Source organism: Megascapheus bottae, chromosome 22 (assembly GCF_031878675.1).
Source record: "Megascapheus bottae isolate mThoBot1 chromosome 22, mThoBot2.hap1, whole genome shotgun sequence".
Taxonomy (NCBI): Eukaryota; Metazoa; Chordata; class Mammalia; order Rodentia; family Geomyidae; genus Megascapheus; species Megascapheus bottae.
Window position 1 is genome coordinate 20626769 of NC_143530.1, and position 12989 is coordinate 20639757.

Consider the following 12989-nt stretch of genomic DNA (forward strand, 5'->3'; position numbering starts at 1 on the left):
ATGTGATTCTCTTTAAAAAGATAAGAGGAAAAGAAGGGGGGAAGAAGAAAGGAGGGAAGGGGGATGGGGAGAGGGAGAGAGAGTGAGGGAAGGAAGGAAGGAAGAAGGGAGGGAGGGAAGACAGGAGAGAGGAAGGATGGGAGAGAGGGAGGGAGGGAAGGAGGGAGGGAGGGAATTACAAACAAGAAGAAATCAAGTTCCTTGTGGCTTACTTATCACTCTCAGCAAACACACATTTTAAAACATACTGACAGTGAATGAAGTGAGTTCATAACAAAACTGAACAAGGCATTATGTTTGCAGAAAAAGTTTTCACCAAAAAAGTATATGAAGTAGTACACTGAAATTTAGTATTCATACTTTACAAGTATATAGGAAATGAAAAATAAAAGTTCTTTGCTACTCAGCAAGCAAAAGTAAGTATAAAAGATGCAATGGAAAGCAAAAATACAGACATTTGAGAAAAGATCTTCTTTGGACTGACACATCTATGGCATTTCTTGAAAGTTCTACTTATTTATTAACTCACTTAAAGAAGAGATTATACACAGCAGGAAGGACAATGGAGGAAACAGTAAGGACAAAAGACAGAAAAGAGAAATGAAAGAAAGGCAGTAGCAAGGGAGGGTAGAAAGCAAGCACAGCAGAAAAGGAGGCATAAAAACTTAGTTCTGAGGCAGGAGTTTGGCCTAGTGGTAGAGTGCTTGCCTAGCATGCATAAAGTCGGGTTCAATTCCTCAGTAAAAAAGCTGGAAGTGGTACTGTGGCTCAAGAGCACTGGCCTTGAAAAAGCCCAAGGACAGTACTCAGACCCTCAGTTCAAGCCTCAAGACTGAACCAAAAAAAAAAAAAAAAAAAAAAAAAAAAACCATTTAGTCGTCAACAACAGGACAAACTCCAAATCTTCCTACAGTAATGAAGAATATACTGATTCCATGCTAAGAAAAAAAGGAAAGCTATCCTTAATACTGTAAATCGAAACTGAATACACAAGAGCCTATTCTCTGGCACATAATTCAAATAAAATAATACAAATAAAACAGTATCTTGTGTCCTTCAGGCACTTAGTTATAAATACACAGGAGGAAAAAAAAGGCAGGCAGTTTGTTCTATTACTGTCTCCATATGTTCTCCACAATGAGGGAAGGAGTTGGTGAATAAACAATTCATAAATAAAATTAATGAGTCATTCTACTGAAGGACTATTCAAAGAAGTCCATAAAAATTTGTTCCACTGTTCAAAACTACTTTGAATTTATAACTAAATGGGCTTTGAAGAAATAAGCACATACAATAGTACCTAAAGCAAATACAGTGCTAATGTAATAACATTTCCTCTTTATAGGGAGCAGAGCTATCTGCAATAGCCAGCCGTGATGGACATCTGTACAGGCCAATATGGCACAAACTAGCCACATGTGGTTATCCTGTACTTGATATATGGCAATAGTGATTGACATTGTGAAATTTCAACTGGTTTCAAATCAGAATTTAAATAGTTTCCTATGGCTAGGGAATCATATTGAGAAGTACAGGTTTAGAGATTGCCTAATATAGCCACCTTCTTGCAGAAACTTTCAAGCAAATCTCTGTCCACTGATAACATTTTCTTGCCAGACATCATTCTCTGCTGATACCATTCTTCTGCCAGAGGTCCTTCCACCATTAGCAGTCCCTTGGAGGAGCTCAAAAGGAACCAAGAACTAGATAATAATATGATAGGAACTAACTAGGATAATAAAATGATAGCTAACACTTCTGAGACAATGACTTCGTTTCTGGCTCCTTGCTAATAACTTGTGTGTATTATCACATTTAATACTACAATGATCCTACATAAGATAAACCATAATTATTTCCAAGGCAGAGAGAACCAAGATGCAAGAGAGACTTCTGCCAAATAGTCTAAGGAAAGTCCTAAGTCATTACAGGTCCTGTAATGACTTACATAAAGACATTTCTAATGACCATAGAATGCTTATGGAACTAAATCTACACCTTCAGGAGACCCAGCTAATAATTAGCCTCCACAAGCTCTCCTGCACAAACCAACACAAGCACGAATGCATTCATTTCACAGATATTTACCAACACCCTGCACCACACACTGTTCTATAAACTAAAATTATAGTAGTGAAAAATGCAGAATTCTTGATTTTCGGACCTTACAATCTAGTTGGAGGAGTCAGACACAAGTGATTCCATTTCCTATCATACAGAAATCAAGTCTTGGAGTGGGGGAAGGTAGAGAAGACAATTTTGTTATAGTGGTGAAGGTAAACATCTGGACAGGTAACAGTAATCCAAATATCTGAACCAAAAGCAGAGGCACAACATGAACCACAGAAAGGAAAGAAAGGACCAGAGCTGACAAACAGAAATGATGTAGATGGATTACAAGACCAAGAGAAGGCCAGCCCTTGAGGAACAGTGTCAGATGATGCAAAATAAACAGAAAAGAAAGATTATGTTAGACGTTGTGATTCATACCATGCATTTTAGAGTTAATTCTATTTAAAAGAAAAAAGCCTTGGGAGAGTAATCGAACAGTGTTATTATTCAAGCTAATGTGAATGAAAATTCGCAGACACTAGTATTTACTCACATCCCTCAATTAATTGGTGTGACTCTTATGAACCATGCTGGGGTCTTAAAGTCTCTTGAATTCATTCTAAGACATTTCAAATTCTTTCAGAAGTAAAAGAGGTAAATACATTACAAATATATATAAGTACACAGACACACAGAAACTTTCTCATTATCTTTCTTAATTTTAGGAATCTATAAAAGCAATCAGTTATATCCATTCTAATTAAGAAGCAGCACATGAAAATTTTAAAGCCACCTAAAATTATCATATGGTCACTGGTTATTACATTCGTTGCTGTTGGGTTACTTTAAAGTTGGCTACAATAATTAAAGGAATGAAGTTTGAAATAACTTAAATGTGAATTTAAATAATCATTTGAGAACTGGTAACCAAACTGAAAAAAATTTTAAAAAAATTATCTAAGGACCTAATTTCATTCTTTTGTGTGTGAATGTTTTGCTTTCCCAATACCATTTATGAGTAAGATTATTATCTTTTTGTTTTCTGTATAGTCTTGTTGAAAATAAGTTGGCTGTATATGCTTAAGTCTACTTCTAGGCTCTCCAGTATGTTTCATTAATCTGTGTGTCTATTTTTATGTCCAGTGCCATACTACTTAGATTACTAAGGCTTTAAAATGCTGTTACTAGCAGGGCACTGGTAACTTATACCTGTAATCCTAGCTACTCAAAAGGTTGAAATCTGAGGATCACTGCTTCAAGGCAGCATGGGCAGCACGGTCTAGGAGACTCTTATCTCCAATAAACTACCAGAAAATCAGAAGTGGTGCTATGGTTCAAAGTGATAGAGCACTAAATTTGAGCAACAAAGCTTGGGGACAACCCTCAGACCCTGAGTTCAAGCTCCATGATGGATTTTTTTTAAAAAAAAAAGAAACGAAAAAAAGAAAACAGTCATGACTATGGCTTGATAACCTATGCACTGTTACTGTAGCACTGCATTCATCCTTTGGTTTTGGTTGCTTGGTTCCCATACTGGGGGATGGGTTCTCACTTGGCTTTCTGCCGAGGTTGGTACCCTACCACTTGCAAAAAGCTTCATGAGAGAAACATCTACAAAGCTAGCCGTCTTCTGATGCTGCTTTACTTACTAAGGTCATTTTAAAAATTAAAGAGTTCACATTTGAAATTGTCTTTGTACTTTCTGACTTTTCCAGATTAGAGCATTCAGTCTAAAAGATGGCTAGCACCACTAAAAATCATTCTGATAATTGTCCCTGCCATGAGTGGACACCCATGAACATCACATTCCTGTCCTGCCCTCCCAAGAACATGTCCACTTGCCTGCAGGGCTCACAGGTGGCTCCGCAAGAAGCTCTAATGTTGACAAAATTCCAAATCAAACTAAATATTCTGCTTCAAATTGCATGTTTCAAAGTGCTACAACCTGAATATTAATTTGTGGTTTAATGGGATTCCTAGAAATATAGTATAGTAACAAAGATAAATCAAAAGAATCAACCCCAAGTTCAAAGACAGTACTTGCTACTAAAACAGGAAATCTATATAAACATGTCTCACTACAATAAATACTATTTCTACTAATATTGGATACTGCAGTAATTGAGGGGAAAAAACAAAAACACCTTAGGAGAACTAACATAAATCGTGCCAAATAAACAGAAAGTGATTTGGATCTAAATTTTACACACAAATGGCCAAGGAGTCAGTTTCACTATGGTACAAGGACCTGTCCCATCAATCTCCAGGAAGTGACATTCTGGACTCAAACCATAGGGGCTTCTTCCCTGACAGAATGTAAAGTGTATGATGACTTTATTCACAGCATGTTGAAAAATAGGCTCACAGTAAACTGGTTAAACTGAAAAACTGGAGATATGGCAAGATGTGGAGTTCCAGGACTTGAGGCCAAGTTTTCTGACTCCTGAAATCTATTAATCTTTTATATTCTTTTTGTCCAACCTTTACTGGGAAATACCCTACATTCAGATTGACTAACATGAAAGAAACTTTCTATCAAAAATAAGCCTAAGGTAAGAAAGGGGCTATAAAAGAGCTATAGTTACAAAATCAGAGAACTACCCACAGCTACACATAGAACAACTGATGTAACACAAACAATAGCAATAAAAATGGCATAACGCGTATAGACCAAGGTGGATGGCTAATCATAATTATTAGCCAAAAGATGTAAAATCATAATTATTAGCCAAAAGACATAAACTGAAAACTGTTTCAAGATCTTGAAAACATTTCTATTAAATAAAATAAATCAAAGGCCAGGAGTTTGGCCTAGTGGAAGACCCAGGTTCGATTCCTCAGTACCACATATATAGAAAAAGCTGGGAGTGATACTGTGGCTCAAGTGGTAGAGTTCTAGCCTTGAGAAAATCCCAAGGACAGTGTTCAGACCCTGAGTTCAAGCCCCACAACTGGCCAAAAAAAAAAAAATCACGATTCTAGAAGCTGGGTGCAGTGGCTCACCCCTGTAATCCTAGTTACTCAAGAGGCTAACAACTGAGGATCAAGGTTCAAAGCCAAACCGGGCACTAAAGTCTGTGAGACTTTTATTTCCAATTAACTACCAGAAAACCAGAAGTGGCTCTGTGGCTCAAGGGGTAGGGTGGTAGCCTTGAGCTGAAGAGCCCAGGAACAATGCCCAGGCCCAGAATTCATGTCCACAACCAATCAAAAAAAAAAAAAAATTCAGGATTCTGTATCAGTTAAGTACAGTTACATGTATTCTAAATAAATATTTTATATTCTAAATATAAAATATAAGTTTTATTTCATGAGAAGAAAAACAAGTATCTATATTTGTAATTTTATTCATTCTCCTCTCAAAAGAAATGAGGAAATAAATGTTTTAGGTTTGAACCCATGTCTGTGCTCCAAAACAGGAGGACTGAAGAGGCAGGCTGACACCCAGGACTTATCACACAGGTAGTATCAATCACAACTAAATCATGTCAAGAGACAGGGACAGATGGTAACAAGAGGCCTAGAAGACAAACCACCACTAACCCTTGTGCTGCTAGTCTGATTACAAAAGCAAACGGAATGGCCCATACTATGGACTTAATGTGCCCCCAAAGCTCATGTGCTGAAAACTCCATTCCCCAAATGCCTGTTAATAGTATGGTGGTGGTGGTAGTGGTGGTGGTGATGGTCATGGTGATGGTGGTCTTTGAAGATAATCAGATTAGATGATGTCATGGGAATAAAGCACCCATGACAGGATCCATTGATTTTTAGAGGAGGAAGAGAGATGTGAGATGACACATGTGCTGTGTTGCAACACAAGTTGCCCTCACCAGGCTATGATGTACCTCAAGAGGCCACCACCTATGCCAAGCAGATGCTAGCTAGGGCCATGCCTGGGACGGCTGAACCTCCACCTCTGTAACTCCAACACTATATTGGCAGCACATAGAAAGTGAACTAACTAATCAGCCTTTGGTCTGTTTGGTTCCTATGTATCCATGGCTGGCTTTGGACTTTCCATCCTCTGCCTCAGGCTCCTGTATGCTAGGATTATAGACATGCACCACCACACCCAGATTGTTAATATCTTAAATTCTTATTTTATGGGCATTTTCACACATAGGTATGGTACCTTTTAATTCAAGGGTACAATAAACAGTCTGCTCACCAATTGATCCCCAGCTAAACATCAGTTCTTTATTGAAATCATTTGGTTAACAGAATCTATGTTGTGACTGGCAAGTCTAGAAAACCACAGTATAATCATAGCTGCTTTTCTTTATGTCTCTATTATCAATCTTCATTGCAGAAATGTTAAGAAATAACATTCTTTACTCAGTCTGCAAATAAATTTACGATCTCAAGCATCCTAGTTAAAGTATTTTCCCATGTTGCTGGAAATAAACACATATTTCTTTTACCTTCAAGAACAAATTTTTCTTAGCATAAAATAATTCAATTTGTTTCTTTGTTTCATTTTAACTTGCTTCATTTCAGAAGGTTTCTGACTTTGTTCCAATTGTAACAATTCTAATCAAAAATAGGCCTGTATAAATACCAACTCTAGATGACTCTGGTTTCCTTACAAAAATCATCTTTTGAAACTATTTAGTTATGGATAGATCATCTTTGTTTCTTTTGTGCAGGCACCAGACTCTGAGAACTTCACACTTTAAAAATCAGCTTGGGTGGGCCAGGAGTTTGGCCTAGTGGTAAAGTGCTTGCCTAGACCCAGGTTCAATTCCTTGGTACCAAATACATTGAAAAAGCTGGAAGTGGTACTTTGGCTCAAGTAGTAGAGCACTAGTCTGGAGATAGCCCAAGGACAGTGCACAGGCCCTGAGTTCAAACTTCAGGACTGGCAAAAAAAAAAAAAAAGGCTTATTTGTTGGGCACCACCAGTGCTCACAGCTGTAATCCTAGCTATTCAGGAGACTGTGAGATCTTAGAATCTGGGTTTGAAGTTAGCCTGGGCCAAAAAGTCCTCATGAGATTCTTATCTCCAATTAACCTCTCAAAAACCAGAGGAGCTATGGATCAAAGTGGCAGAGCATTACCCTTGAGCAAAAGAGCTCAGGGACAACATCCAGGCCATCAGGTCAAGCCTCACAACCTTGGATAGATGGACGGACAGATAGACAGACAGACAGACAGATCAGCGTGCTTCCTCATGGCTGGTGTTCTACCATTTGACAAATGTCTCCAGCCTGGCATTTTGCTAGTTAATTGGAAAATGAAATTTCTAAAACTTTTCAAGCTCAGCTGCCTTTGAACTTTGATCCTCAGATCTTAAGCACATGGGTAGTTAGGTTTACAGGTTTGAGCCATATGTTCCTATGAAACTGTTCTATGAAACAATATTGACAAAGAATAATAATTTTAGAGTATTGCATGCTGTGAGCATATAATTGAATCACTACACTGAAATGTTAATGAAAATGTAATTTTGGAAAGTTTTTACATTATGCTACTTTCTTTTTACTAATTTTAAGTTAAAATTAAAAGCCCACTTTAAAAAGGAAGGTATTCTATATATTTCCTAAAGGGTAGAAAATATTTACAACAATACATAAGAAGTAAATTATAAGCTATCTTCAAGAGAACATTAATAAAGTATTTAAAATACTTTAAAAGCTCAGAGGGGCAAAAAACCTCACAATAATGGGAAATAAACGTACAAAATAATCTTAAACTTATAATATTAAAAGATGCAACAATGAAAAGTCTGAGTGAATTTTTTAGTTATAATAATTGTGTTTCTGGGGTACATTCACTTTTCAAGACAAGTGTTCTTTAGTTACTTCTCTAATAATAAATGAATCAGATAAAGTAAGTCTAAGGCATGCTAATGATATTAAGACAGAACTGTGTAATAGAGAAAAAAGTGTGTTCAACAGAAAAAGAAAATTTTCATTGGTGCCACAACTTTGTCTCGGCTCTGAAAACCGTCCTCCACATTTACATCTTTTTTTTTTTCTTTTTGGCAGCACTGGGGATCAAACCCAGGGCTTCAAACATGTTTAGCAAGCACTCCACCACTGAGATATAACCCTAGGGCCTCAAAACAGTGTCTAAGAATCTCCATTTTCTCTTAACATATTCTGAGCTCTTTTCTGTACACACTGGATCTCAGAATTGTTACCATAATGTGTACATAGAAAAGAGGCTGGTGAGACCACAGAAAACCTGCTATTCCAGTAACGTTAATTCCTTGGGATGAAATCTAAGATTCACTCCAAATAGAGACCACATTCTAGCACTCAAACAGTTCTAGCTAGTTTCTCATTTCCCTAGCACAGCAGGGTTATGTTTAGAGAGAGAGTTAGTCTGACATGAAAAGATAACTCAGGAGCTTCTATTCATTTCATTCCCTAAACCAAGAAAAATCAAAATGTAAACAGACAAATAGTGAAAACAGCTAATGTTACCAAACATTCTGAGTCTGTTTGTTTAAAGTGAGAATGTTTGTTCAGAGATTATTAAATTTGCTAGTGGGGTGAGGACTTCACAGGAAACAAGTTCATTACACTGAGAACATAATACAAGAACTTGCTGATGGTATACCAAGCAAGAAAAAAGAAATAAAGCCTAATAATTCAATTGCCAATTATTCATCGAATCTTTTAAATGAGCATAAATTTTAATATAAAATATCCTAATATTATATACAATGTTTTAATATTACATATAATGTTTAATATAAAAGTTAATCATGGCTTGCTCTAAAGATTATCAGTGAGCTTTCAGGCACAAGGCACAGAGAAGCAGTAGCTCATTTAGTAAACAAACACTGACTGAATGCCAAGTACTCCTTGGCATTTTACAGTTGGGCTACAAACAGAACGACAGAGAACAGGAACTGGTCTCAAGACTTCTCAGAACCAGCCTTCCAACAGGGAAAATCCCATGCCAAGAACAAAAATACAAGGGGAAGAGGCCTCAGGCCTAATACCTAATAGGTATTTATTGACATGGACACTTTAACAAGGACTGAAATGCTATCCTCTTGAGGGTAAACATTTAAATAATAATGTGGGCTTTATTGAAGCAATAGTATAAGTAAATCAAAATTCACAACTCTAAATATGAAATGGTAACTGTGCTAATACCACAGACAACAGGTGCTTGGGGAAACAGAAGGCAGGATTGCCAAGGACCCTGTATACAAACTGGACACAGCAGAATGTGCTGTTTTACACTGGAATCTGGTGGGGGGGGGGGGGCGAGGGAATGTGTATAGTAAGAGGTGAGACATTCCAACAAGATACCTATACCAGAGGGAGTGATAAGTATGCAGTTCGGTGGGAAGAATTCAGTTGATGAAGAGAGACAGGGCAACAAAGGCCAGATTATTATGGGACATAAATTCCCCTGACCTTTTCTCTAGAGTAAGGGATAGGGTTGGGCAGTCCTGGGGTTCTGATTCAGGACCTTGAGCCTGCTAGGTACATGTCTCACCACTTGAGCCACACCTCAGACCTTTTCTGCATCAGTAATTTTTTTTTCCAGATAATGTCTGGGGCTTTTTGCTAAAGCAGGCCTTAGACAATGATCTTCTCCTACAGTTCCCACAGAGTTGAAATTATCAGTGGAACACCATGACCATTAATGAGGTCTTACTTGTATTTTACCCAGCCTAGCCCTGAACTGCTAATCTCTGCCTCCCAAGGAGCTGGAATTACAGATGGGAGTCATCTCATCCAGCCACTAACATCTTTCTTAGTGAGAAACCTACATTGTATTTTTGTAGTAAAATGAAAAGGTTATGAAGACTCAATAGTCTCAAGAGCAATAAATATTGAGGACAGCTATAAATAACCTATAAATAGGAAAAGAATGTGCAGCTATCAGAGAAGATTTTTCTTTTAGTCCTCCAGCTTACCCCGATGACACTCAGTCCTCTGAGATAGTCCTGACGAGGCTGGGCTTGAGGAACACAGCCAGCAAGCACTACTTTCTTGTTCTCCTCTTGAGCTTTTCTGAAATAGTGAAGAAAAAAAAACAGTCAATGCTTTCACTCACACGTATATCCTTGCAAACTACTGGTACACATAAGCCCTCAAAACAGTAATAAACCCAGCCAACAGATGAGGACAACTCCCCTTACAACTCCTTAAGAACACATAATGCTTCCACCCTATATATTGAATTATTTCAACAAAGACCATGTTGGTAATACACCCAAGAGTATCTTCCATTATTATTTCACTACAAAACAACCATACAACCATTCAGAACTGGCAAGATTGGAATCATTCTTTTTTTTGGGGGGGGGGAGGAGTCCATCATGGAGCTTGAACTCTGGGCCTGGGCACTGTCCCTGAGCTCTTCAGCTCAAGGCTAGTACTCTATCACTTCAGCTACAGCATCACTTCTGATTTTCTGGTGGTTAATTGGAGATAAGAGTTTCACAGACTTTCTTGCCCCGACTGGCTTTGAAGCATGATCCTCAGATTTCAGACTTCTGAGTAGCTAAGATTACAGGGATAAGCCACCAGCACTTGGCAATGAATCATTCTTGAAAACTGCATTTTCCAGAGACAGATTTATCCTTCAAACAAATTACTTGTTTTAAAGTTTAATGAAAATGTGCATAGAACTTTCTTACTCTTTGGCCAATTTAAAACTTCAGGGAATATTCCATATCCTGGAAATTCCTGATTCTTTTCCCCATCACCTCCACTGTTCTTGCTCCCTAGGCAACTTATAGTTATTAGTTGTTTGTGTAACTGAAGACACCAAATGATCCCTCCCCTATGCAAGAATAAATGTATAAACAGAGTCATTTATAATATAGGTATTTTGTGTGCACACACATATATATGTATATTTTACTCAGGTTCATATACTTGAAATTTTGTTAAAGTATTCTTCAAATATGAAAATGAATAGTTAGTTGTAGAATAACTTCCATAGCATAATGTTATGACTTCGATCTCTGATATATTGGAAGGCTCCTGAGTCGAAGGAAGGCTTGGTCCTAAATGTAAACATGTTTACAGGTAGGACTCTGGGAAATGATTGGATCATGAGGGTTCTGACCTCACAGGTGGATTTATCCATTGATGGATTCATTAATTTCTGGGACCTTTACAAGATGATGGAAATTTAAGAGACAAGATTCTAGTTAAATGTAGTATGTCCTCAATATCTACATCTTGTCCCTAGCACCTCCCCCTTTTCTTTCTTCTGTCTGTCTCCTCATTCATCTTCCTGGCCACAAAAAGTGAGCAGCTTTATTCCACCAACAGCTTTGCTGCAACAATATTCATTTGTTCAGGCACATATGTACTTGAAGACACCGTGCTGGAAGACAACAGCTAATAAAGCAGAACTTTTATCTTTTCCTATAAACTATTCACATCATTTTCCTACCTTAAAATTACATTTTGAAGTCTTCAACAGGCTGCATCCTATGCACCTGGGATCCTTGCTTTCCTACCACTGAGAAAGCTGGGGGTATCTGCAGCCCAGTTTCTGACTTTAATTTTGGACTACAGTAGTTCAACCAAATGAGAAATCTCTATTCCTGAGACACTATCTTGTCTTTGCTAACCTTTTCAAAATACATTCAGAACTAGAAGCCAACAAAAATGTGACATTAGTTGAACTAGTTTTCTATGATCAGAAGTCATCTCAAATTCTTCTGGAAAGTGCAAAGCGAATGATGAAATTAATGAATAGGCAGAATATAAATCACTTCTTTAAGAGCACCTGTAAATCTTCCATTTCACTGACTTCCTAGAGTACTTTTATAGAATTCTCCTAATTAGAATCCTGAAAACACTTGTAAATGAAATTTCCTTTGGAAAAAAAAAATCTTAGTTTGGTCAATTGCATGATGCACGGAAGAGAATTATTGCATAGCTCAGCCACCTAGTTTTACCTTTTTATCAGTACATTTCTTAAAGCAAAAAGGAATACTTTTATCAAATGAAAGCATCTTTCCATTTTCCTTAACAACCTCCACAAGGAAGTTAACATCCATTGTTGGACTTAAACTACAACTACAGAACACCTAGCTAGAGTCACTGGCAAACATCCAAGACAGACTCTGAGATCACTAATAACTAAATCCAAATAAAAAGCCTGCTTTCTATAAAGTGAAGTCATTCAATTACTTAATTAGGAAGCATGTCTCAGACATTATGGTGAGTGCTTAATCACACACAGAAATGAGGAAGACCAGTACCTTGCACTCAGCAAACTTACATGTCTTATAATGGATGATTCATAAAAGACTATAAACAACATCAAGTAAAGTGCTTTCAATGACAGAGAGAGATACACAGGTAACATACCAGGAAGGGAAAATGACAAGCACTAACAGAAAAGGGTTAGAGAAAGCTTCAAGAAGAAATCTGGGAGGATTTTTTACCAGCAGAAAGAAACAAGAGGGAACAGAAACAGAGGACAAGAATGGAAAGGAGAAAGCAGAGGAAAACACTAAACACTAGAAGGGCTTGCCATTCAGGGATAATTTTTAGGAGGTAAAAAAAACACAGAACATTAAGATGTCCAAACTAGATGCTGGGCTTAATAATTTACTGGGCATTATTTTGAGCTGCTACTGAATTTGGTTTTAAAATGGTATGGCAGACCTTATCTACAAATCTAAACCAAAAATCACAGCATGGTCAAGAATATTAATGACAGTGTTCTGTATAAACAAAAAGAGCAGTAGAAGTTTTAATACAAACTCTTAGAATATTCTTGTTCTGAACATTCTCCTTCTACATTCTGTTCTTTTACATTACTAAGCTTTATTCAAGTTAATAAAGATAAATATTTTTTCTTCAGAAATACAGCTATCCAACAGTTTAAAAAGCCTTTTGTCCTCCAAAAAATAAATACTTATAAGAATAATACCTTAACATTTATCCAATCGTCCAGAAACAAGGACAGACTAAATCCACTAGCACAGCGATGTTCAT

General features: G+C 37.2%; 1 protein-coding gene across 2 annotated transcripts in view; it reads right to left on the reverse strand.

Moving 5' to 3' along the window:
• Nucleotides 1–12989, reverse strand: part of Cdkal1 (CDKAL1 threonylcarbamoyladenosine tRNA methylthiotransferase) — a 519085-nt gene that overhangs the window by 385654 nt on the left and 120442 nt on the right. For both annotated transcript variants that reach the window (XM_090356314.1, XM_090356316.1), the window contains exon 6: nt 9938–10034. In XM_090356314.1, coding sequence (XP_090212440.1) covers nt 9938–10034 — 97 coding nt within the window. The remainder of the gene's footprint in view (nt 1–9937; nt 10035–12989) is intronic.